The 22,063-nt window shown below is 59.9% G+C and overlaps 1 protein-coding gene across 9 annotated transcripts in view; it reads right to left on the bottom strand.

Moving 5' to 3' along the window:
• CTNND1 (catenin delta 1) overlaps positions 1–22,063 on the bottom strand; it is a 29,937-nt gene that overhangs the window by 1,652 nt on the left and 6,222 nt on the right. For 4 of the 9 annotated variants that reach the window (XM_054066559.1, XM_054066565.1, XM_054066566.1 and 1 more), the window contains exons 2-19: positions 13,858–13,973; positions 12,822–13,133; positions 11,738–11,809; positions 11,338–11,496; positions 10,628–11,160; positions 6,499–6,962; positions 6,203–6,386; positions 5,804–5,921; positions 5,063–5,216; positions 4,663–4,680; positions 4,345–4,413; positions 2,919–3,046; positions 2,197–2,347; positions 1,741–1,933; positions 1,516–1,630; positions 922–1,009; positions 563–610; positions 330–427 (exon numbers count right to left, since the gene is read on the bottom strand). In XM_054066559.1, the coding sequence (XP_053922534.1) occupies positions 330–427; positions 563–610; positions 922–1,009; positions 1,516–1,630; positions 1,741–1,933; positions 2,197–2,347; positions 2,919–3,046; positions 4,345–4,413; positions 4,663–4,680; positions 5,063–5,216; positions 5,804–5,921; positions 6,203–6,386; positions 6,499–6,962; positions 10,628–11,160; positions 11,338–11,496; positions 11,738–11,809; positions 12,822–13,016 (2,787 nt within the window). In that variant the 5' untranslated portion in view covers positions 13,017–13,133; positions 13,858–13,973. Of the gene's footprint in view, positions 1–329; positions 428–562; positions 611–921; positions 1,010–1,515; positions 1,631–1,740; positions 1,934–2,196; positions 2,348–2,918; positions 3,047–4,344; positions 4,414–4,662; positions 4,681–5,062; positions 5,217–5,803; positions 5,922–6,202; positions 6,387–6,498; positions 6,963–10,627; positions 11,161–11,337; positions 11,497–11,737; positions 11,810–12,821; positions 13,134–13,857; positions 13,974–15,685; positions 15,770–19,440; positions 20,590–22,063 lie in introns of those variants that run through there. The other 5 variants (XM_054066562.1, XM_054066561.1, XM_054066567.1 and 2 more) reach the window with 5 other exon arrangements.

Below are 22,063 nucleotides of genomic sequence, written 5' to 3'. Positions count from 1 at the left end.
GCAGCGATCAGAGTGGGATTTGGCTGGCAAAGCACCTCTAACAGCGTAGCAGGATCTGTCACCACTGCTCAGATTAGGCAGGATGCTGTGGGACATACCAACGCAGGGGAAAACACGGCAGCGTCCTCCTCTGCCTCCTCTACCTCAGGCAGCGATTCCTGCCCCTCCTCCTGCTGCAGACACACGGGGTTGTTAGTAGGGGTGACAGAGCCAAGGGTGTTAGTTGTGGGTTCCCGGTTCTCCCCGCCTCCTGCCAGCCTGAACAGCCTCGTGTCACCTCCTGCTCCCCAGTCCCGCTCACTCCAGCCTCATTAGGAAGAGCTGCTCACCATCAATGGCGCTGCCTTCACCGGCTCCGTATCTCTGAGGTCACCAGACCGGTCCAGTGTCCTGCTGTGGTCCCGCTCGTTGAGTGTGGAATAGTTGTCTGGAGCAGGAGAGGGGACAGTCAGCTGCGCCACTGACACAGGAGGCAGCAGCAGCCCCACAGATGTGAGCTCTGTTCCATCCCAGCACACCAAGGAGTCAAGCTGCCCCCACTTCCTCCCAGTCCCTCTCCTACCTGGTCCGATGTTGCTCATCTGGATCTCCTCCCGGGAGGATTTCTTGTCTGCAAGGGTGGGAGAGCGGCGGATCAGTCACAGCCCAGAGCAGAGGAACCGCTGCCCACCCCAGCTGGAGGAGCCTGAATGCAAGCACAGCCCTGCTGACCCATGGATGCTGCAGGACCTAAGGTAACTGCACGCATCGTTTCTCACCCTGAGAGCACATCACAAGCTCCAACTGATGGCCTTCTGTGAGCAGCTGTGGCTGCCAAGGGAGCTAGGGACAAGGAGCAGGGAGGGGACGATGCCAGCTGCCTTGGCACCCACAGGGTAGAAGGATGACAGCAGGGAGAGATGCTGGAGGGAGGGCACATACCGGATTTTTGGTTCCTGTCAATGAGAGGCAAGGTGCTGTCATCAAAGGAGTTGCCTCCCTGGGTCCGAGAGGAGTTGCTCACGTTCACCTGCAGCAGCAGAGAGCAGCCACTCACACTCTGTCCCAGATACTCCTTCCTCATTAGCACATCCCTGCTCAGGCACCAGGACAACCCAGGAACCCTCCCCATAGCCCTCGAGCAAGGGCCCTGAAGCAGCTGGAGGGTGCACCGAGCCCCCTGCTGCGGGTCAGGGCAGCATCCAGCCCTTATGGAGTAAAGGACTACCCCAGCCTGGCGAACCTTGTCCCTCAGCACAGCCACAGGGGGCCTCAGTGCTGCAAACCTTCCTGCCTGCAGATCTGCAGGCATACAAGTGGGACACAGGGCTTACAGCTTTACAGAGCATCTCTTCCTTAGCAGAGATTTTCTGCCATCCGTCTGCCAACAAACAGCAGAGGGGATCCCTTCAAGGGTCTCCAATCCCACCAGCAGGGTAGGAGCAGAAATCCAGTACTGCTGAGCTCCAGGAACACCCTTCTACTGCAGGACCCTACTTATGGCCCCAGCCACAACTGGCATCCCCATTCCCAGACCTGGAAATCTGACTTCTTCCAGCCTTCCTTCTCCAGGGGCTTCCGCAGCTCTTTATATCCCCAGACTGTCTGCAAGACGAGGGCAGCTGCTCGGACTTCTCTCTCTGAGCGGTTCCTGGAAAGAGGTGAAGGAAGAGGTGTTTGCAGACACCCACGGCCTCCCTCAAGGAAGCTCCCTGAGAAGCCCATCTCTGCCCCTCACATTATCCTTCGAGCAGAGCCTACCCAGACTTGTTGATCAGCACCAGCTTTTCGATCCCCTGCGTTTCCCGCAGCTTCTTGGCTGCCTCAAGGTTGTCCACAATTACTTCATTGATGGTGTTGAGGAGTGACACTACTGTGTCCTCAGAGAGGTTTTTAGCCGGGGCCTGCTGGCCTCCAGGCAGGTTCTTCACAAGGTTGGGGATGGCATGTTTCCCTGGGAAGGGTAAAGAGGTGGGTATAAGAAAGTGTGGAAGAGGGTACCAAGGGAAAAACACCATGGCAGAAGGATCAGGGACAGGTGAACAGCTTTGGTATCCCTCTGCATGCAGCTCAGCACATGCTAGGAGAGGAGCAGTAGACAGACATGAGGCTGACGCCAAGTCCATGTGCTTCCTCAGCCATCAAAATCAGGAAGAAGTTCCTGCCTAACGCAGATGGATACGGAGACCACGACATCCTCCCCTCCACAGCCCTCACCTATCAGCTCTTTGTTACGCAAGTCGACAGCCAGGTTGCGCAGGGCTCCAGATGCTGCTTTCACCACTCGCTCGCTGTCGTGGGTCAGGAGGTCCGCAATGGCGGAGAGTCCCTTCTCCTGTCGCAGCGCTGAGCGGATGTACCGGCCGTACTGCAGGAACAGCCAGAGCACACAGCATGACTGGGATGGGCACACCCTCTCCCTGCTCCTGGGGCTGGGGACACAACTGGGAGCCTTGCCCCCATCCTCATCTTGGGAGTCGAGGGTCCTGGCTGCACCCACAGTGAGACAGACTGCAAAGGTCCCATTCCCACCCCAAATTCCCCCTGCAGGCCAGGGAAGCAGGATTTCCCAGGTGGTCTGCCCACACATGCTAAGGCAATGCAGGTGATGGGGCTGCAAAGCAATCCCAACACTTCATCTCCAGCGCACAGGAGGGACGGGCAGTAAGCCCCTGCTGGTGGGGACACAGACAGGCAGTCCCGGGCAGATCCAGCCAGCAGGAGCACAGACCCTTAGCGGCACAAGAGAGGCCTCGTCCACACCAGAATGGTGCTGCTGCGCGGCAGCAAACTGTGCACTGAGTGAGCAGCCCATAACAGCAGAGCCATGGCTATCGATAGCTCTGCGGCACCCTAGGGGTGACACTCCCGGCTCCACAGGGCCTGTTCCCTGCAGCGACAGATGCATGTGGACACGGCTAGCTCCACGAGGCACTCACCGTCCAACTGCCAGCGCACAAGTTCTGGATGGCTCCTGCCGAAGCCTCCAGAATGGCTGGAGTCTTGCTTTCCTTTAGAAGGGAGATGTATATCCGGACCACTTCTGGCTGGAAGAGGAGCTCATAGCCTGCCAGAAGAACACGAGTAGGAATTACTGGAGGGTTCTGCTGCAGCTCATTCCCAGGAGAGCTGCTGGGCAGAGGTGGCTGAAAGCTCTGGCTCACTGCTCCCTGGGGGCTGGACCCTCGGCATGGAGGGGGCCAGGCTGCCCCAGCCCCAAAGACCCAGCCTGGCCCAAGGCCATGGCTACTGCCCGGTTGCCAGCCAAACCCCTGCAGCTCAGGAGAAGCCTGGGCTGAGCTGCAGCGCTGCTGCTATCTGCAGGGTGACCTTGACTCTAGTACAACCCTCAGCTGAGAAGCGTTCAGCTCCAGCACAGGCATGAGCAGGGCAACAAATGTGACAGCCGGGCGCTACAGCAGCACAAGGCTCAGCCCACACCCTAGCGGGGAAGGGGAAACACCCTGAGCAAGGGGCCACCAACACCCCGTTGAGACAGCCTACATCCAGCTCATCCTCAGAGACTGAAGGCTCAGGTTCTCCAGCTCTTCACCACATCTAACAAGTGGGCAGGGCCTGCAGATATTGAGTCTTTTCCAGGGAAGTGACTTCTAAAGTAGCTCTGGGATTGCAGTTTATAGCTTCGAGGCCAAGTTTTTGATCTCGCTTTGCCCCCAGCTGTGGCGAGGGCTGTCCCCAGTCTCAAAGACAGAGCGGGCACCTGTTCAGCCTTCCACCAGAGATGGGTCTTGACTCTTCCCACAGCCGAGCTCAGCCTGAGCAGCCACCACTGCACACAACATCACATCTGTCCTAGGTCTCCTTGTGATTCTTTTGGCTTGAATCTTCACACCCTCAGAAGCACCAGGGTCCTCCCAGGACCCACAGAGTGTTTTGGGGCAGAAGGAGCTGAACTCAAGCCCTGGGGTAATTACAGCCCAATTCACAGCCCTCTAGGCAAGACACTTGTTCCCAGATGCTTCTTGGAACAACCCTTCCTCATGCTGGAGAACATTTTAAGGCAGTGTTTTGTGGCTTTAAACCCTGCTGTTCTTCATTCCCAGAGGGCAATTGTGCTCAGAAGTTTGAGACTACTGGGCTGCCCCCTTCCCAGGGCTGTGTCACCATGCTGTCCCCCAGTCCCAGGACAACAGTTCCCCCCACAGACCTGGTAAGCCTGACCAAAGGCAGTGCTGGCCCCCTCCAAGCACAATTATCCTCACAGGGGTCTGCAGCAGAGACAGTGTTCCAGCAGGGGCTTGGGCAACCTCTGCCCATCCGAGAGGCTCACTTCAATGGGAAATCAATTCCATCCCACTCCTCTCCTGGGCTGCTTGCGGAAAACACACACATGGAGGAACATACCTTTGGCTGGAGTTGTTCTTTTGGGAAAATCCACTGTATCGGCACCAGGGTCTTCTGGGAGCTTTTTACCTTGAAAGTGCAAGCAGGGAGGTGTGAGACACCTCTTCCTTTCCCCACCCACCTTTGCCCAACAGCTCTTTAGCCACTTGCTAAAGAACAAGCCCAAGGCAAGCTGAAGCTGAGCTGCCAGCATGTCCCAGGAGGGGACATCAGGGGCACCAGCCACACCGCAGGCAGGTAGAGCCCAGCTTGGGAGACAAGAGAGCCAGAGAAAGCACCCATTCAACCCTAGGAAAATTAAAACCAGAGCACACTCACCTCTGGAGAACCATTCGTCTATTGGCGAAGCGGAGAGAAGGACAGGAGAGAGGGGAGGCAGGAGGAGAGAAGTGCCGACAGCATCATCATTTGGCAAGAAAGCAAAGGGAAGGGGCAACACAGGAGAAAAAGGAAGGGGTAGAGTTAGTGGACGTTTATCCATCAGCATCCCACCACCACAGAAACCCACCACCAGCTTGTGCAAATGCTCTGGGCAAGCCAAGCAGTAACTCCCAAAGCCAGGGAGGTGGGGACCACCGCATCTCCAGAGAAAGCTGCAGCTTAGCCCTCACACGAGAGATGCTGGAGCAGGAGCAGAGACCCCAGACCACCCTCAAGCTCCACGGTCATAGTTGTGTCTTTATTCTACCTTCCTCTGTGCCACTGCATCCCAACAAACCTTTGCCCTTCTTGGCCCCAAAGCAGCTCGCAGGATGGGGCCCAGTGTTGTTGGCAGGGGCCAGAGGTGTCTCCTGGTAGCGCTCGGCATGGGGGATCTCACGGTGGACTTGGTAGGACAAGTTTCTCAGCAGGCACACACAGTTCTCTACCAGCTAGAGAGAAAGCCAGATGGTTTGACTCTGAGCAGCACGCGCCTATCCCATGCCATAGTGAGGGCCCCGTCACAGCTTGCAGCCCAGAGCCACATGAAATGGGACCACTGGATATGCAGCTCCACCTCAGATGGGGCTGGAGCACACCCCCATCCCAGGCATGGCCAACTCCACCGGCACGAGTTCATACTCTGCTGGGCCAAAAATCCCTGCCCTACGCAGGAAAGGCACAAGCAAAGTCTCCAGGCCAACTGAAGCCAAGGCCTCGCCAAGGCAGGCCAGGGACCCCTGAGCCAGGACACCAGTGTGGGGATGTGACGAGGGCCCTGTTTGAGGCTGACATTCCCACTGCAAACTGCAGGCCGACTGCCAGACCCCTCCTGGTCAAACAGTAACCCCCCCCAGCACTTTCTTCCCAAGCGGAGATCATGGAAAGGCATAAGCCTAGACTGACTCTTAGCCCTGTCAGATGAAATCCCTCCCCAGTGAAGATTCCTCAGCCGTTCTTCATCCATGCTGGGATGAAACCAGCTCCAGCCACTGTGAACACACCCTACAAGTGCCCGCCAGCGCTCCTGCTGTGGTACCTTGCTGTCTGAGTCCTTCTGGCCAATCTCTGACTGGACGATATAGATCAGGGCATCCACCAGGCCGTCACATTCCCGAAGCTTCCGACGGGCCTCGCTGCGCTCTGAGCTCACGTTCCTGGCAATCAGGAGAGAACAGTCATGGGAAAGAGAACTGAGGGCAGATGAGAAGCAGCCTGCAACCAGCAGAGCTTGCAACAGAGACTCCTGCAGCCCCCCCTCCCACTGAGTCCTCCAAAATCAAGGACTGTGCCACGAACAGCCGTCCCAGGAGAGCAGCTCTGTGGCAGGCCTCCTTTGGCAGTCCAAGAAAGCCAGCAGGAGCAGCTAGGAAGGAGTGTTACAGCAGTCCAAGCCCGTGCCAGTTCTCCACCAGCAGCTGGTAGCCCCCTGCCATACCTAAGGCAGCCAGCGGTGTTGGTGAGCACTGACTCCCACTCGATGTGGCGGGGTTTCGAGTCCTCACTGGGTTCCCGCTCCCAGCCGGAGCGGGGAATGATCACCTCATCGGTCAGGGCATGTAGTGCATGATCCACAATGGCCATCTTGATGGAGTCGTGCGAGGACAGGTTCCATAGTGTTCCTGCAAAGCCACAAGCAGGAGGCGGTCAATCAGAGCACAGGGGCCCAAAAAGCTGCACTGTGTATCACTCACCCAGCAGACCAGCCTCTCCTCTTCTCTCTGGAGCCATTACCTGTGATGACCTCTGTGAGGTCCATGTCGTGGGCCTTACGCAGCAGGCGCACCAGGGCGGGCACCCCGTCGCAGTTCTTGATGGCAATCTTGTTGTCCTGGTCTTTGCCGAAAGAGATGTTCTTGAGAGCTCCGCAGGCACCGTAGTGCACCTCCTTCTTGGGGTGGTCCAGCAGCCCCACTAGCACCGGAATACCCTTCAGCTTCCGCACCTCCGTCTTCAACTTGTCATTGCGGTAGCAGAGATGCTGCAGGTAGGCAGCTGCGTTGGACTTGACCGTGTCCAGCCGGAAGCTCAGCATGGCTATAACCTCCGGCAGCTCTGGCTGGCGCCAGTTTCCGGGGGCTGGACCTCCTTTACGCAGGCTGTCCAGACTGGCCAGGCTGCCACGCTCGTGCTGAGCCAGGGGGGCCCAGTAGTAGCGGTCAGGGGCCACCTCATCCACTGGCATGTCTTCATAGCTCCTAGGAGAGAGCACAGCAGGTGTCAGCACAGCTCAAGGCATGGGGAATGCTCTGCCCCCTCCAGGGACAGGCCAAGGTGCACAGTGTCCGTCACCACCACCTGGCTGGAGCGCTCCGGGCAGACTCCGGTCAACAGCCAGGCAGCGGAGCCAGGTTGGGCACCTTCCTGCCTGGGGTCACGCTGGAGCCTGCAGCTGCAGGCAGCCACCCCCACGGTGTCCCTAGACCTGCTCAGAAAGCAGGCGGTTGTTCCCCAGGAAAAGGCAGCCTCAACAGCCATCCCAGCCCCTTCCCCCTAGGCTTGGTTTTGGGGCAGGAGCTGGGTCCTGGTCTCTGTGTAACCTCCATGGAGGCAGGAGTGGATCCGGAGGCACAGAACCCGTTTGGGTCAGCAGCCACTAGAGGGCAAGTCCATTCCACAGACTGCATGGAGAGTGGATCCTGCAGGCGTTTGGGCCATCGCCCAGGACCGTGCGGCACAGAGCCCAGTTTCGGGCTACCCAGCCCTTGGCTGCACCATCCAGCCGTACCCACACTGCATCCCGACACACAAGCTGTGGCCAGGCCAAGCCACTGCCGTTATTCCAGAGCATCGCAGCAAGAACAAAGACCTTCACCCAGGATGGGGTTCGTGCCCTCCTGCCTGCTGATGCCCAGCGATATCCACAGGTTTTCTGCTGCCCAGGAGATGGGCTCCATCGAGCACCGAGATAGCCAAGCTCCAGGAATCAGCCCCACTGCTCCCACACCCTGCTGTGGTGCGGAGCACTTCGCCCACAACCACCTAGCACAGTGAACGGGCCCTGACAAGCACACAGAAGCTGCAAGACAGCGTGACTTGTCCCCTATGCACCGAGGTGACACCAAACACCCCTAGAACACACACACAAAATCTGAGATTCCCACGGTATTTTTGTACTCACTGGCAACGTAATCCTTTGCCTTCAAGCAGAACAATCCATGGATTTCCAACAGACAGGGTTGGGAGGGAAGGTGCTTAAACGGAGGGGCCTGACTGCTGTCGTCACCTCTGTGGTGCCAGGGCACTGGGGACACACAGCCAGGGTGACAAGGCAGCACGTCCAGCTCACAGCCACCTTGGGGATGGCTTGACCGTGTCCAGGAAGAGACAGGGGAAAATGCAACCAAGGACGGCAGCAAGCTCTGATCCTTATGCTGCCGCCTCCCTGGCACAGGATTTGCCAAACCACTGACTCTGGCTGGCAGCCATTCTTGCAGCCACATCCTACCAGCTGTTGCTGCTGCAGAGCTGCCTGCATGGCACCACATGGATGGCGGCAGCGGACTGTGAGGCTGACTTCCAGCCAGTCCCAAGAGGAAGTGCACTGTGGCTCCGAGAAGTTGCTCCCTGTTGCTGTGGCGCCCAGCACACCACACTGACCACCAACACCACCCCCACAGCAGGACACACCAGGAGTGGGATGCAGCCGAGTGCCAGTGCTGCAAACGAGCTGATGCTTGGTAACGCAGCTGGCAGCTGCCTGTGGTCCCAGGTGGTGGAAGGGAGCTCCTGCCCAGCCATGGGCATCACTCAGCGCCAGATGCCCCTTGTCCCTCCAGGCGAGATGGGGCTGGCAGCGAGGGAGGCACCTCCTGTAGGGCCACTGAGCCCCCTGCCCTAAAGAGAGAGCCCTGAGCAGAGCCCAGCAGAGGGGACCCCGCAGCCAAGGGCACCAGCGCACGCTGTGCCTCGGCTCAATGCCGTCTCTGTCTCCTGCATGCCTGACACGATGCTTCCCTGAAGGAAGTTGTTAATGGCCTAGCCCCTGCTCCAGACAAACAGCTCCGTGCAGGGGGAACGCTGGTCTCTCCTGTTCGTTCCACAAGCCAGGCGGCAGAGAGCAGATGGTAACTGAGAAGGCAGGGGACAAAGCCAAGCTCAACAGCGCCTGGATTCCACAGATAGCTGCGATCTTTATCAGCTGCCTGGCGAGGGAGAGCTGCTCCCAGACTGCGTGAGCCCATCTTCCAGACTTGTCACCATCCTGGCAGTGACATCACCAGGGTTGCTTCTGGGCCATGCTGGGAAGTGGGACCTTCTCCCTCTGTTGTGGCCCAGCTTGCCTGGTCTCCAACCCAGCTTCTGTAACTCTGCTTCTCCAGGATCTGGAGGGGCAGCACCCAGCCTGGAGAAGACTTGGCAGTCTCAAAGATGGAGCTGTTCAGATCAGGCCATCGAAGGAGGGCTTTGCCTGTGTGCCTGACACACAGAACCAGAACCCAGGGAAGGTTTGCAAGCCAGAGCCTTCTGTCTTGGCTGTCACTCACTCCCTGAAGCCCCAGGGTCAGAGCAGCCAGAGGTCAGACACGTCTGTTGAACCCACGATGGCCATGGACTTGGAATTGCTCGTGCTGGCTTCCTGCAGGTGGCCTGAGCTGGTCAGGGAATGGGGCAGGTGCCTTGCCTGCCCTCCTCCAGCTGGCACATGCTTCCCAGGGTGAGGTAGGCCAGGGAAATCCATCTGGGTGAACAACTGCCCCAACGGGTTTGGCACAGCCAGGGAAATGCGAACTGGTACAAGCCGGAAGGACAGAGCTTTTCTTTTGCTCCCATCAGCAGCCAGGACCCACTATGGGCTACAGTACAGATTGACACTACGTGCCTTGGGACAGGTGGATCTCTGGCAGTGGCTGGCAAGAGCCACCCTTCCTTTGCTCTCCGCCTCCTGCCCCTGTTCTACACCCTAGATGCTCAGGCAGATGGTGCTCAGCTCTGCTTGGCCCCCGGGGCACTTGGGAGATGCCCGTGCTCAGCCTTGCCTGCCCCCCCAGGGCACTCCGGAGATGTCCCTATTCGGCCTTGCGTGTCCCCTAGCCCCAGGACACTTGGGAGATGTACACCCACCCTAGCCTGTCACCACATAGCCTCCTCCCCGTCACCAGGAGCCAGACTCGGCCCCTTGCTCCATTTCCACCTCACACCCTCCAAGCTGTGCTCCAGGGCCTCTCCAGACCCTGCCTGACAGCCCAGGCAGCCAGCAGAGCAGTTAGAGAGGCTTCGGTGGCGTTTGTGCAAGAGACTCAGCTGGCACAGGACACAACTCTACGGGAGCCATAGCCCCAGGCACACAGCACTGCAGGGAGCCCAGCCGCAGCCAGGCAGGGCGGGTACAGGAGCACCAGGACCCTGCTCTGGCTGCTGGGCTGGAGGAGCTGCCGATCACCGCCAAGGAGGGGGTGAAGCTGCCACCGTCAAACAGGTCGAGCAGCTTCTCCTGCCCCGCCCTGCCCTGCAGGAACCAGGACTGCTGCCCGTGACGCTGCGGGGCTCTGCTCCGCTCCCCAGGCTGCTGCTGCTCCTGACGCAGGGCTGAGCCATACGGCCCACACCAGGCACGGCTCCCAGCAGGATGAGCCAGGCTGGGGCGCGGACAAGCCTGCTGTCCCACTAGCACAGAGATGGAAGGGCCTGGAGCTACATCCAGCCACTCAGTGGAACTCCTTGCTGCAGGAACACTGGCTCAATTAGCACCGAGTTTTAACCACCAATTAAGCAGACAATTAAGAACAGATGCCAGTTTTCTCCTGCATAAGCCATACACAACTCAGCTCACAGAATTGTCTCCGTGATCATCCTTCCTCCAGGGAATGTGAAGTGATGGGCACCCCACAGCATCCTGCACCCAGAGCCTTCTGCTGCCTACCTGAGCCGCCGCCGCGCATCCGATGGGGTCCCTGCCCGCCTGGCAGTGCCGTAGTCAGACATAAGCCCGTAGTCTACGTCCTCAAAGCCAACACTGCGCTGGTCATCCTCCAGGCCATAGGGCTCGGGGTGGAAGTGGTTGAGGTCCATGTTGCTGCCCCCAACGCGCACCTGGGGCTGGGGGCCGTAGATGTCCTGGCGACTGGGGGCGCGGTAGGAGTCCATGGAGGGGCGGTAACGCTCATCGATGCGGGTGACGCGGGACAGGCTGCCGTAGCTGTGGTCGCTGCCAGGGTAGCCATCCTCGTAGGGGCGGCCATAGCCATCAGGGTAGTGGTAGTTGCGAGGGAGGGTGGCTGTTCCCAGCTGGCTCAGGTAGCCGCTAGGGCCTCCGTTGCCGTTCTTGCGGAAGTTCCTGTCCATGGTCTGGACATAGCTGCTGGGGACAGGGGACGTCTCCAGGGGCAGCCCGTCAGGCCCCACTGGCAACTGCTGCACCGTCCGCGTGGTCACAGTCTTCACCACTTTCTTCACCTGCAGGGAGAGACACAGGACACGGTCCCATCAGAAAGCCCACCACCTTACGCTGGGCAGATTCTGCACCCCTTCCAGTTCCCAATACGGCAAGCTGGCAGATGTTGTGGCTGTGGCAGCCCAGCCACAGGGCCCCTGGCCAGAGCCCTGTCCCTCCATGCTCCCCCAGCCCAGTACCGTGGTCTCTGTCCGTCGGGTTGTCCCATCATCTGATGTCTCCACAGACACGACTGACATGGCCCCTTCTGGGTCCTCCTCCATGGTGTATGTCTCCTCCACGATCTGGCCTGGGTCCTGCATCCTGGGGATGGTGCTGTACACAACGTGACTGTGGTCCTGCAGCAGCATGGTACAGGCATTCAGATCCCATCCCACATGCCCATTGGGAGCCAGCTGGCCAGGAGACCTTGCCTCTCTGGGCACCCTAATGCCCTCTCGCATGGGAAGGGGTGTATAACCCCATACCCAAAGCCTCTTCAACCAGGGCAGTCGTGTTAGAAATGTAAGTCCTCCCTCTCCCAGCCAGAGTGGAGCCACGGGAGCCCTACCTCAAAGCCTGTGGGCTCAGACCCCTCACCTGCGGCCCGTTCAGCTTCAGATCCGAGTATTTCTGTCGCTCCAGGTCAGCATCGCCCAAGAAACGGCCGTTCTGAAACACAGAGCACCATCATGGGGCTGTCACAGACTGATCTCCCGCTGCTGGGATCCCACAAATTCACCCCCTTCCCTGAGCTGGCCACCTCCTGCATCCAACAGAAGGACCCAACACACACCCGTATGTCGCTCCCAGGAGAGCCTGCAGAAGAGCTGGATGGGACACCATTCAGCCCCCCTCCAGCCATCTCAGCTCTCCCACAGGCTCCTGGTGGAACAGCCCAGCCCTTTCCCTGCTCCCCAGCATGGCCTGGAGAGCATCCACGTCTTCTGATGGACTGCGAGGGAACAGCACAGATGCTGGGAGGCCGATGGCAGAGCACTACTGCTGGACTCCTGTGCTCCTCCTCTGCCTACCCCTTCCTCCTGCCGACCTACGCGTTGCACTCGGGACCACCAGCTTCCAGAGCCGGAGAGACACCTGCTTTCACACCCTCTGGAAAGGCACACCATCACCTCTGAGCACTGGCCCTCTGACCACTCTGCCCCAAAACAGAGCCCAGCAAAGAGAGAACCAAAAGAGATCTCAAGCCAAGGGAGGTGAAACCATGCTTCTCGCCCTGTAGAGAACCCGGGATCTCTCCTGGCCCGGGTCTGGCAGTTCGGGGACAGTTGGAGACCCCACAGCCACACCAGGGAGAGGCAGAGGCACTTCCCACCACTGCACACCATCCCTGCACTTCAGCCACCTTCCCAGAAGCCGACTGGGATGGGAGCACAAATGCCCAGGTACGGGCATTTGTAGAACCTCCAGCCTCCGCAAAACAAACGGGAGCTAATGTGGCAGTGCAACCCTTCAGGCGGGCTCCTGCTCCTTGAAGACTCCGGCTGCCGGGGTGGGTTTATACAGCCCCAGGTCACCCTCAACCCTGCACACTCAGCACCACTGGGGCTGCACAAACAGCACAGCTCTCCTGCCCTCACATATCCAAGGAAGGGAGGCAGGCCTGACATGGATGGGGGCTCTGGGAGCCTCCGCAGCCACCTCTGCCAAGGGGGCGTTTTACCTGGTGCCGCCGGGTGAGCGTGCCGTTGGCCAAGCCCAGGCTGGCGTCCTGCGGGGAGACCCGGACTCGTTCCAGCTGGGCTGAGACATGGCGCCGCTCCTCCTCAAGCGCCCGGGTCAGCTTCTCGAACTGTGCCTCCTGCTCCTTGACAGAGGCAAGGATGCTGGCGGTCGACTCCACTTCCGAGTCGTCCATGGATGGCGGGCGCCCAGGATGGGCAGGGCAGGGGGCACAGGGAGGCACAAGCGGAGGTGGCTTGGCGTCAAGGCGAAGGGAAGGGAAGTGGCCCAGAAGGGCAGGAGCCCCTCTCCACTGCGGTGATTTGAGGGAGGAAAGGAGAAGAAAAGCGGTCAGAAGAGACTGATTTTGTTAAGACAGATTGTCAGAACAAGAGAAATAATTCCTTATGGAACTAACGCCCACTCCCACCCACCACCAGCAAGTTGAAAAGGGTGTCCGAGCGCAGCACAGCCCCCAGTGCAACTCGGATGCTCCTCACCCGGCACTGAAGCTGGGGGAAGTGGCATTTTACAGGCAGAGGGTCCACCCTATCACAGCAAACATCTGGGGCTGAGCTGGGTTGGGAAGAGCTGCCATGTACAGAGGAGGAAGTTCCCTCTTCCCATAGGGCATGTCCCCGGGGCAGGGCAGAGAACACTCCCACAGAAATGACCCACATCCCATTATTTCCTCCAGGGAAGGGCTGAGGGATGAGTCACTTATCTCTCCCTCAGTGTGATAAGAGGTGGCGACAGAGCCCGGGCTCCATGACTCCTTCCCACCCAGGAAAGGGAATGCGGTGGGATGGGATATGAGATCCCCACAAAGAGGACCCCAACAGCCCCTCTACTGCCAAAAGTGACCACTCCTCAGGTTCCACCAGGGCTGCAGCCAACCCGGGAGGGCCCCAGTCCCTGCGTCTAGGGAAGGGCATGGGCTTGGACCCCTCTGCATCCCCTCTCAAAGGAAGGCAGCAAAAGAGTGCACCACAATCAACGCATTCCGATAGAGAAAAGCGATGTTCTTCCATACAGACCTGGTAGAGGAGGAGGTTCGGGTTTGATTGGCAAAGGCACGGACAGCCAGGTCTAGACGCAGAGAGTCATGGGACAGAGAGCCCAGCCACCAGCAAAGAAGCAGGAGGGAAGGGAGCTGCAGGGACAGCAGGAGAGGAGGTCACAATCACAGCAGTGAACTTGAAACGGGAGGCAAGGCAGGCAAGGCCAGAGCAACAGGCTCTACTCCCATCCCTTCTTCCAAGGGACTGAGCAGGGGCAGGCGGGATGGCGAAAGCAGGGCTGTTCCCATGGCACTCCCGGGATCCCCGGACACCCCAGCACCTCTGACTGCTTCCCGCCAGCAGGGCAACGGCACAGGCAGGCAGAGAGAAGCAGCAAGGGCCCAGCCCTCTGTCCCCCACGCAGCCTGACCGAGCCCCGGCAAGCCTGCTTTTGGGCTTTCCCAAACCTGTACCATCACGGCAGACATGTGCAGACTTGCTTGAGCCAGGCATGCAGCACAGAAGCTGCTTTCCCACGGTCTCCATCACCGGCTCTGCCTACTCCCCTGATGCCGCCGCCCCTGCACTGATGTGACAGCGACCTGGGACTGGGCACACAGGCAGTACAGCCACTCCCATCCCATCTGCCTCCCACAGCCCTGCACTCCCTGGCAGCCCTGCTGGTTCAGAGAGACCCAGAGCAGGGCTTTTTGGGTTCTTTCATAAATTTCACTCTCTCTCAAGTGTGCCCAGATTGAGCCCTCCCTGAAACGTCACCCCTCTCCAAGCGAGTCGAGTTCTGCCTCCACAAAGCTTCCCTAGGACACAGGCAGCCCTGGCCTTATCGGACACCACGGCACAACCACCGCCAAGCCCAGCAACGCCAGGAGGCCACTGCACGTTTGAACATCTGGCACCGCCACCCTGAAATCTACCTTCATCAATAACAAACCCAGTTCTGTGCTTATGCCCATGTGGTGGCCCGCAAGAGGCGAAGCCATAGAACCCATGCAACCACACCGGCTCCCAGAGCCCTGCCCCAGCCGGCGTCAGATGGATGGGAAGCTCACTGGGCAAGCCCGCACCCCACGAGGAGCACAGCCCACCACTCCTGGCTCAGGAGCCCAAACAGGCTTTGTGAGGCTTCCAGACATGACTCGTGGCTCACGCACGCAGCTTTCCACTCCTCCCACCTTGCAACAGGTACGCCCCAGGCTTCTTTCAACAGGCTCACTCTAGAGCCTTGTATGGAAGCGCAGGGACGCTCTGTCCGTCACTGCTCCAAGGCCTCGCCTGCTGCATGTAGCCACAACAGGGATCCTCTGAAGGAGAGGCCTGGTGCCTCCCAAAGAGTCCACATCCCAGCCTTCACCCATGAGTCAAATGCTCCCCAGCTTTGCTGGACATCCACCTGCTTTGAGCAGGGACATGGATTCCCTACCCTCTGGGACCGCGGAACGTCACTGTCAGCCTTCACGGACACACTGTGGGGAGGCTGCTGGGGAATGGGAGCTCAGAGCACTGACCCAGCACCACTCCTCAGGAAACGGGGAGCATCTCTTTGCCACATCCCAGATCCTCAGCAGGTCAGAGGTGGCAGCCCCAGTCCAAAGCCCCACTGCCTTGTCACAATCCTTTTCCAGAGCGGAATTCCACCGAGCCCTTTTAAGGTGAGAAACAACCCCTGTGGAGAAGGGACCCTCACGATGTATCCTCACCCCAGAAGCTGTGCTCCCACAACAGCTGCCAGCCCTTGGCTGTCTCTGCACAGAAGGGGTGGATTTCTGGGCTGGATGGGATGGAACCAGTGTGCTGCCTTCAAGAAGAGCTCTAGCTGAGCTCCTGCTCTTGGGAACATGCTCACCTGGTACCCAGCAGCCTCGGAACCAAGTGGTAAGCACAGAGTGGCAGGGTTTGTTCTGTTGGGAAGGCAGACAGAGGAGAGCCAGGAGCCTTGGAACAAGCAGCAACTGCAGAGTTGGGAGACAGAGAGCCAAGAGTCTCAGAACCGAGTAGCAGGGTTTGTTCCTGCAGGAAGGCAGACGAAGGAGCGAGCGGCCCCAGGAGATCCCTTCAGCCCTTCATAGCTGCCAGCAACGCCTGCCCAGCCCCACATCCCCTGGGAACAGAGCTGGAGAATGTGGAGACCAACAATGAAACCTGGAGGGCCCTTCAGGCCCCAGATAAGGAGCTGGAGCAGCTGTGAGGCCGCTTCCTTCCTGTCCCTTCCACAGGGAGTAAACACACCCGCAGGAGTAGGAACAGGCCAGGCCTCTGGCACATCAGCTTTCACTTCTCCAGCTCAGGCGGGAGCTGTGGCAACATGCACAGCCCCCCTTCCCCTCCAGGCCGCCGTTCGGAGCACAAAGGCTTGAGAAGAGGTGGCAGCCGGGGGATTTTCAGGATCCTGGCTGGCCAGGGAGGGCAGCCAGAGGACGGGACAGGCTGTGATGGAGCTCCCAGCCCTGCTGATGCTCCTGAAGGGCCCCGAGGGTCTCTCACAGGACTAGGCCGTGTTAAGCCATGGGAAGTGACTCCAGAGCCTGCCCAGCACACAGGGCTGTGGCATCATGGCTCCATGGTGGGCAGGAAGAGCCAGCAGAACAGGGCATCCACTGCTGAGGGGCTCTCCCAGCTCTGCTCCCACCATTGGACACACCACCTCGTCTGCTAGAGCCTCTGTCACCAGACACACCACCTCTCTCTCTGCTCCTGGAGAGCCACCGGACATGCCACCTCCCTCCACTCTCTCCTTCCAGCCATCCCATTGCCATCAATCTGGGATTACAGACATAACCACTGGGAGGCAGCGCCAGCTCTGAGCTGCTGGCAAGTGCTGTCCCCACAGACACCATCCCTCCCGGCTGGCTCACACACTAACCCCCTCAGCCCCACACCCTCCCAGCTGTGCAGGATCTGCCCCAAATCCCTCCTGTAGTGGCTGGCACCCTGGCATTTTGGGGACAGGGGCTTCCTGGGCAGCTCAGAGCACAGGTCACTTCAGAGCAGGGCGGAGAGGGAAGCAGAGAAGCCTTGGCTGCGCCAGTGAGCTGCTGGGACAGCCCAAAGCCAAGTACTCTGGAGGCCGCAAGGGTGAAATTCCAGGGATGGCTTTGCGCCATTCCCCCCTCCTCCTCCCCCCCAGCCACTGGAGACACGACAACAGCGCATTCTTCCAAAGCCAGACCCTGACCATCCCTAAGGACAGCCACACGGGAGCCTTTTCATCACGAGCAGCACTCGCTGACACACCCATCACTTAAAAAACCCAGGAAGCCAGAAATACTTTAGCGGGCTCAGTCCAGGGCAGAACAAGGAGCTGAAGGACAAAACACACCCCAGAGCAGTCTCTGCCCCGGGCACCAGGAAAACCAGCATGCTTCCCTGCAGCCATCACCAAGAGGGACCCCAGGGACCGACTCAGCTGCCCAGAGAGCTTTACACTCGAATCCCTCCATCCTTATCTGTTCTCCCAGCTTCCCAGCACCAGTACAACTCTGTGCTGTGCCCAGAGGTCCTGATGCCGGAGCAGGTCCACCAGAGAGATGTCCCATGCATGATGCCTTCAGAGATGAGTCCCTGGCTGGCAGGGAGGCAGCTGACACTTGTACACAGAGCTTCCCTTCACATGTACCCACCACAATCCTCCCAGCTGGACTACAGGCTTGGCAGCAGCCAGAGAGACTCTCAGACCCTGATCAACTCCTCCAAAGCTCTGCTGCCAAGGGTGGCTTTGACACAGCACCTCTTCCCAAAATCTCTTGCCTGTAACAAATAACTTTCAGGGCTGAACCACAGCCATAGCCCCCGAGAGCTCATCCGCACCCTCCTCTGCTGGAGGATGGAGTTCAGGCCTTGAAGGCTCCCCACCAGGAGGTGTTTCCCCGCTAGCCATGGAAAGATTAACCCCGGAGTCCGGATCGAGTCAGCAGATGGGGAATTGTACACCACAGGCCAGGGAGAACTGGCAAGATCCAGTGGATAAGACACAGGCAGGAGAGGAGGCCTGACAGGCAGCACTGGGAATCTCCAGCACACAGCCCTCTGCCAGGTCCTTCCGTGGGGCTGCTCCACAGTCCAAGGCCCCAGAAAGCTGTCACCCAGTGGTCCTGGGATCCCTGGAGCTGAGGCTGCTCCCTCAGCATAAAGGATTCCAGGCAAAGTTCAACTCCAGCACCTCCAAAGCCAGAAGTCATCTCTGTCCCCAGCCCAGGGACAAAGCAGGGGCTTAGCCCCACGGCCCCCCTCCATGGGGAGGGGACGGGGACATGCCGGCTCTGACTGCTGCATCCCGGCCCTCCTGGCAGCTCCTCTGCCTGCTTGCATCCCTGTGCACCCGTTCAGTGAATGGCAATGTTTATCACAGCCCACCCATTTCCACACCCTGCCACGGGCAGGAATGGCTGCTATTGGACCAGGGGGCTCCAAGCCCCATCCAACCTAGGCTTGAACACCTCCAGGGATGGGGCAGTCATCACTGCTCTGGGCAACCTGAGCCAGGGCCTCTCCAAGTTCTCATCTCAATCTCCCCTCTTCCAGATTAAAACCACTCCCCTTGTCCCGTCCCCGCACTCCCTGATCAAGAGCCTCTCCCCAGCTTTCCTGGAGCCCCTTTTAGTACTGGAAGCTGCTCTAAAGTCTCCCCAGAGCCTTCTCTTCCACAGGCTGAACAACCCCAACTCTCTCACTCCTGTTTGTCCCCAGGGCTGGATGTCTCCTCGAAGCAGCCTCTTCCCCTCCTCCTTGCCACTGCCATCCATGACCGGAGCTGGGAGGGAGCAAGTCCCTCATCCGGCTGGCTGAGACCCTGTGGGATACCAGAAGCCCTGGGCTCATGGCCAGATCCACTCCCCAGGTGGATGGGAAAGGATATACTGCCAGAGGAACTTGCTCTCACAGTCCTCAGCACCAACCAGACAAGAAAGAGGACAACATCACTCCAAGGATTTGCTGTGCCCAGTCTATCTAAGCACCTCTGGCACACCAGCTGGCCACCCACCCTGCAAGAGCAAACATCAACAGCTCTCAGCTCCGGCGCCCCAGTCCTCCAGAGGGAGAGCAACACAGCCTCTCTGTTCCAGCTGCCCATCAGGATACACTTAGCAAGAACAGCAACCCCATCAATAATTCAGGCCCACGACTGTCCGAGTGCTTGCAGTGCATTTCGCTTGCTGGCTCTGCCCGGGGTCACGGCCCTGCTGCCTCTCCATGGGCTTCTGTTCACTCTCCATCAGCTGAAGGATAAACAAACAAACATCTCCAGCACCTATGCTCCCCACAGAGTGCAGGTCCAGGCTAACACACCAGCCCCTGGCCTGCCTGTGGTGGAAGCACATAGGCTGTAGTTGGGGCGCAGGGTCTCCAGAGAGCACCTACACTCATTCCCATCAGATCTGCTTCTCCAGCTCAGGTGCAACAGCATCCACGGGCCCAAGGGAGCTGGATGGTGAGCAACAGAGAGCCCTGGCCATGGCTGCTTCTCTCCCATCACCTCGGAACGTGCCTGCATCCCAGGCTGACGACTCCCACAGGCTGGCTGTGTGAGCTACAACGCTGATGGTGCCCAGCTGACTCCGCCCAGCCCTGATGGACCCTGTGCACGGGGAGAGGCTCTCCTACCTCCCAAGGAGGGTTCCAGCAGCATCCTCAGCCCTACCAGGAAGGGTGTTCCCATCGGCAGGTCACAGAGCGCAGGCACAGCAGACTTTGGCTGGGTGGGAACAAGCTGCTCCTGCAGGTGGCTCAGCCATCGCCCTGGGAAGCTGTGCCCAGCACGCTTGAGGAAGGAAGGGCCCACAGCAGCCGCCTCGTATGGCAGCGGCTCGCCTCCGCTCTTCATGCCTAACTGGTCTGACAGGCAATGGGACTGGCAGCTGGGCCACCTTGGCTGCCGCCCCCAGTGGCGGGGACAAGGCCATGTAGGTCTGTGGGGAAAGGCAGCTCCAGAGAGGGGAGTTACCTGTGGAGAGGCAGGCAGGGACGCGGCACCGCACCTTATAAGGGAGAGGGCCAGGAGCCAGCCAGGACGATGGGGAGGCAGCGATAAGGACCAGGGTGCGGCTGCTGGCTCTGGATGGAGGAAGTGGCTGCACGTCCTTCCCCGCCTCTGGCGAGGGCAGTGGAGCCAGGAACACGCAAGCCAGGTCTGAGTGATGGGCCTGGAGGTGTGAAACACAGGGGCGATCTGCGGGGGTGTTGTCGGCTACCCCAGCGGTATGAGGCAGGAGAGGCAGTGCAGCAGGGCCAGTGGTGGAGGAGCAGCACGGGGTCAGACACGGAGAGCGATCCTGTTCCCCTGGCATGCCAGCAATCGAGCGATCCTGTTCCCCTGGCATGCCAGCAATCTGGCTGCCAGGCAGTTGTGTCCCACACACGTGAGGGGGCCACTTTGGACACAGCACTGAGGAGCTCCTTCCCTCGTGGTTGGGCTGGACTGAGACCTCCAGGCAGGCTGGGTGAGCTACTGACACTCTGAACGGGCCAAGAAAGCTGCTGACACCATCCAAGCATCGGGGAGGACGAGTGTCCCTCGCTGCAGACAGTGGCCAAGCCACATGGCTCTGGGCAGATGCCACCCACCCACAGCCGCCGAGCGGGATGGCCATGGGGCCCAACTTCTCCCACCAGCAGCATCGCGCTCCACCCAGTGCCTGGGACAGCATAGCAGCCCCTTCCTGCTGGGTCACCCATCACGGGATAGCAGCAATGCTGGGGGCCCCGGCACCCCTGCACCCTGGCCCTCGGGATGTGGGACCCGTGTGCTGACAGCCGTGCGGCACACAAAGACGCCTCTCTCCCGGCTGTGGGAATGTGCAGCTGAGCCCTCGGCAGGGACAAAGGGATTTCAGAGCGCATCCCAGCCGGCCGGCCGGCTGCCCTCCCCCTGGCGTTCCCGCTTCCTGTCACAGTAGCGCCAGACCTCAGGGGCGCAGAGGCAAACAAACACCCACCGCTGCATTCTGGGAACGCTTCCAGAGCATTCTGGGCAGGCCACGCTCCGCTAGCCAGCAGGAGCAGCCCCCCAGCCCGAGGGGCAGCCGTCGGGGCAGCAGGGCAGCTCCACAGCTCCTCGCTGCCCCCCAGGGATGGTGGGTGTCCTGTGGGGGACAGGGGCACCCCTGTGTCTGCAGGGCTCAGCGGGAGCTCCGGCGTCATGCTGAAGGTCAGTACCGTCCACAGGCGCTGGCATCCCAGCGCCCCTGCCCTTCACTCCGTCTCTCCCCCCTCCCGTCGCACTGGACTTTCCCACCCAGCCGCCTCTCTCCACAGGGAAAACAAACACCAGCCAGCTCCGATAAGAGCCGCGCTGGCAGTGCCCAGGGAGCAAAGTCCACTCCTCCGAACCCTGGGCTGCAGCGCCACCGGAGCTGTCACCCTGAGCTGGGCACGGTAGAGGGGGCAAAGTTGCTCCATACCCCAGCCAGAGGCAGGATTGGCTCCTCAAGGAGCTGCTGGCTGCTCCCAAGCAGAGGTCGCAGCCCAGCAGCCAGCATTCCCAGTAAGATTAAAGGCAGCTTCCCTCCACTGGGCCATAGGTGTGCATATCTGCAGCTACAGCTGCTGCCTGGATCAGGCCCTGCCAGCAGAGCCTGGGATGCAGAGCCGCAAGATGACACTGTGCCAGACTGGCACCCAGACACATGGATTTGGGCCCCCTTTCCCAGCACAGAGTCCCTGCAGCAGCCCCTCATCCCTCTTCCCAGGGAAGCCACCTCAGATCATTTCCTCTCCTGACTCCCGCAGCCAGGCTCCTGACTCCGCTCCAATCACTGCTCAGAATGGTGCACAAAGGCTAGAAGCAGAATGGGAATCAACGCCCAGCAGCACGGAACCCACAACACTGGGCTTGTCCAGAGCGCACCCAGCTTGAGGCATCCACCCCTTCCCTGCATGGAGCGTTCAAATCACCAAGGAACCAGGAACAGGGAGCAGGGCAGGCTCCCAGGACCCCTGCCCATCCAGGGGAGCCAGAGCACCTTCCGGCTGCCAGTCGAGCTGCACTCCCCTCCCTGGACTGAGCAAACAGGCGGGTGCTGGAGCAACGCTGGGTGCGGGAGCAGCAGGGAGGGAACTGCAGAGATGAGGCCAAGCCACCCCCACAGGGGCAGCCAGAGGGAGGTGCCTGGAGAAAAGGGACCCCTGGCCCTGCCTCACCCTGTCCAGGCCAGGCTCTCAGCAGGCTGAGTCACAGCACAGATCATGCGGGTCCCAGGCTGGAATCTGCAGCTCAGTTTGTCATGAC

Source organism: Cuculus canorus, chromosome 5 (genome assembly GCF_017976375.1).
Source record: "Cuculus canorus isolate bCucCan1 chromosome 5, bCucCan1.pri, whole genome shotgun sequence".
NCBI classification, from domain to species: domain Eukaryota; kingdom Metazoa; phylum Chordata; class Aves; order Cuculiformes; family Cuculidae; genus Cuculus; species Cuculus canorus.
The sequence above is the reverse complement of the archived record's forward strand: the minus strand, read 5'-3'. Positions and strand labels throughout refer to the sequence as shown.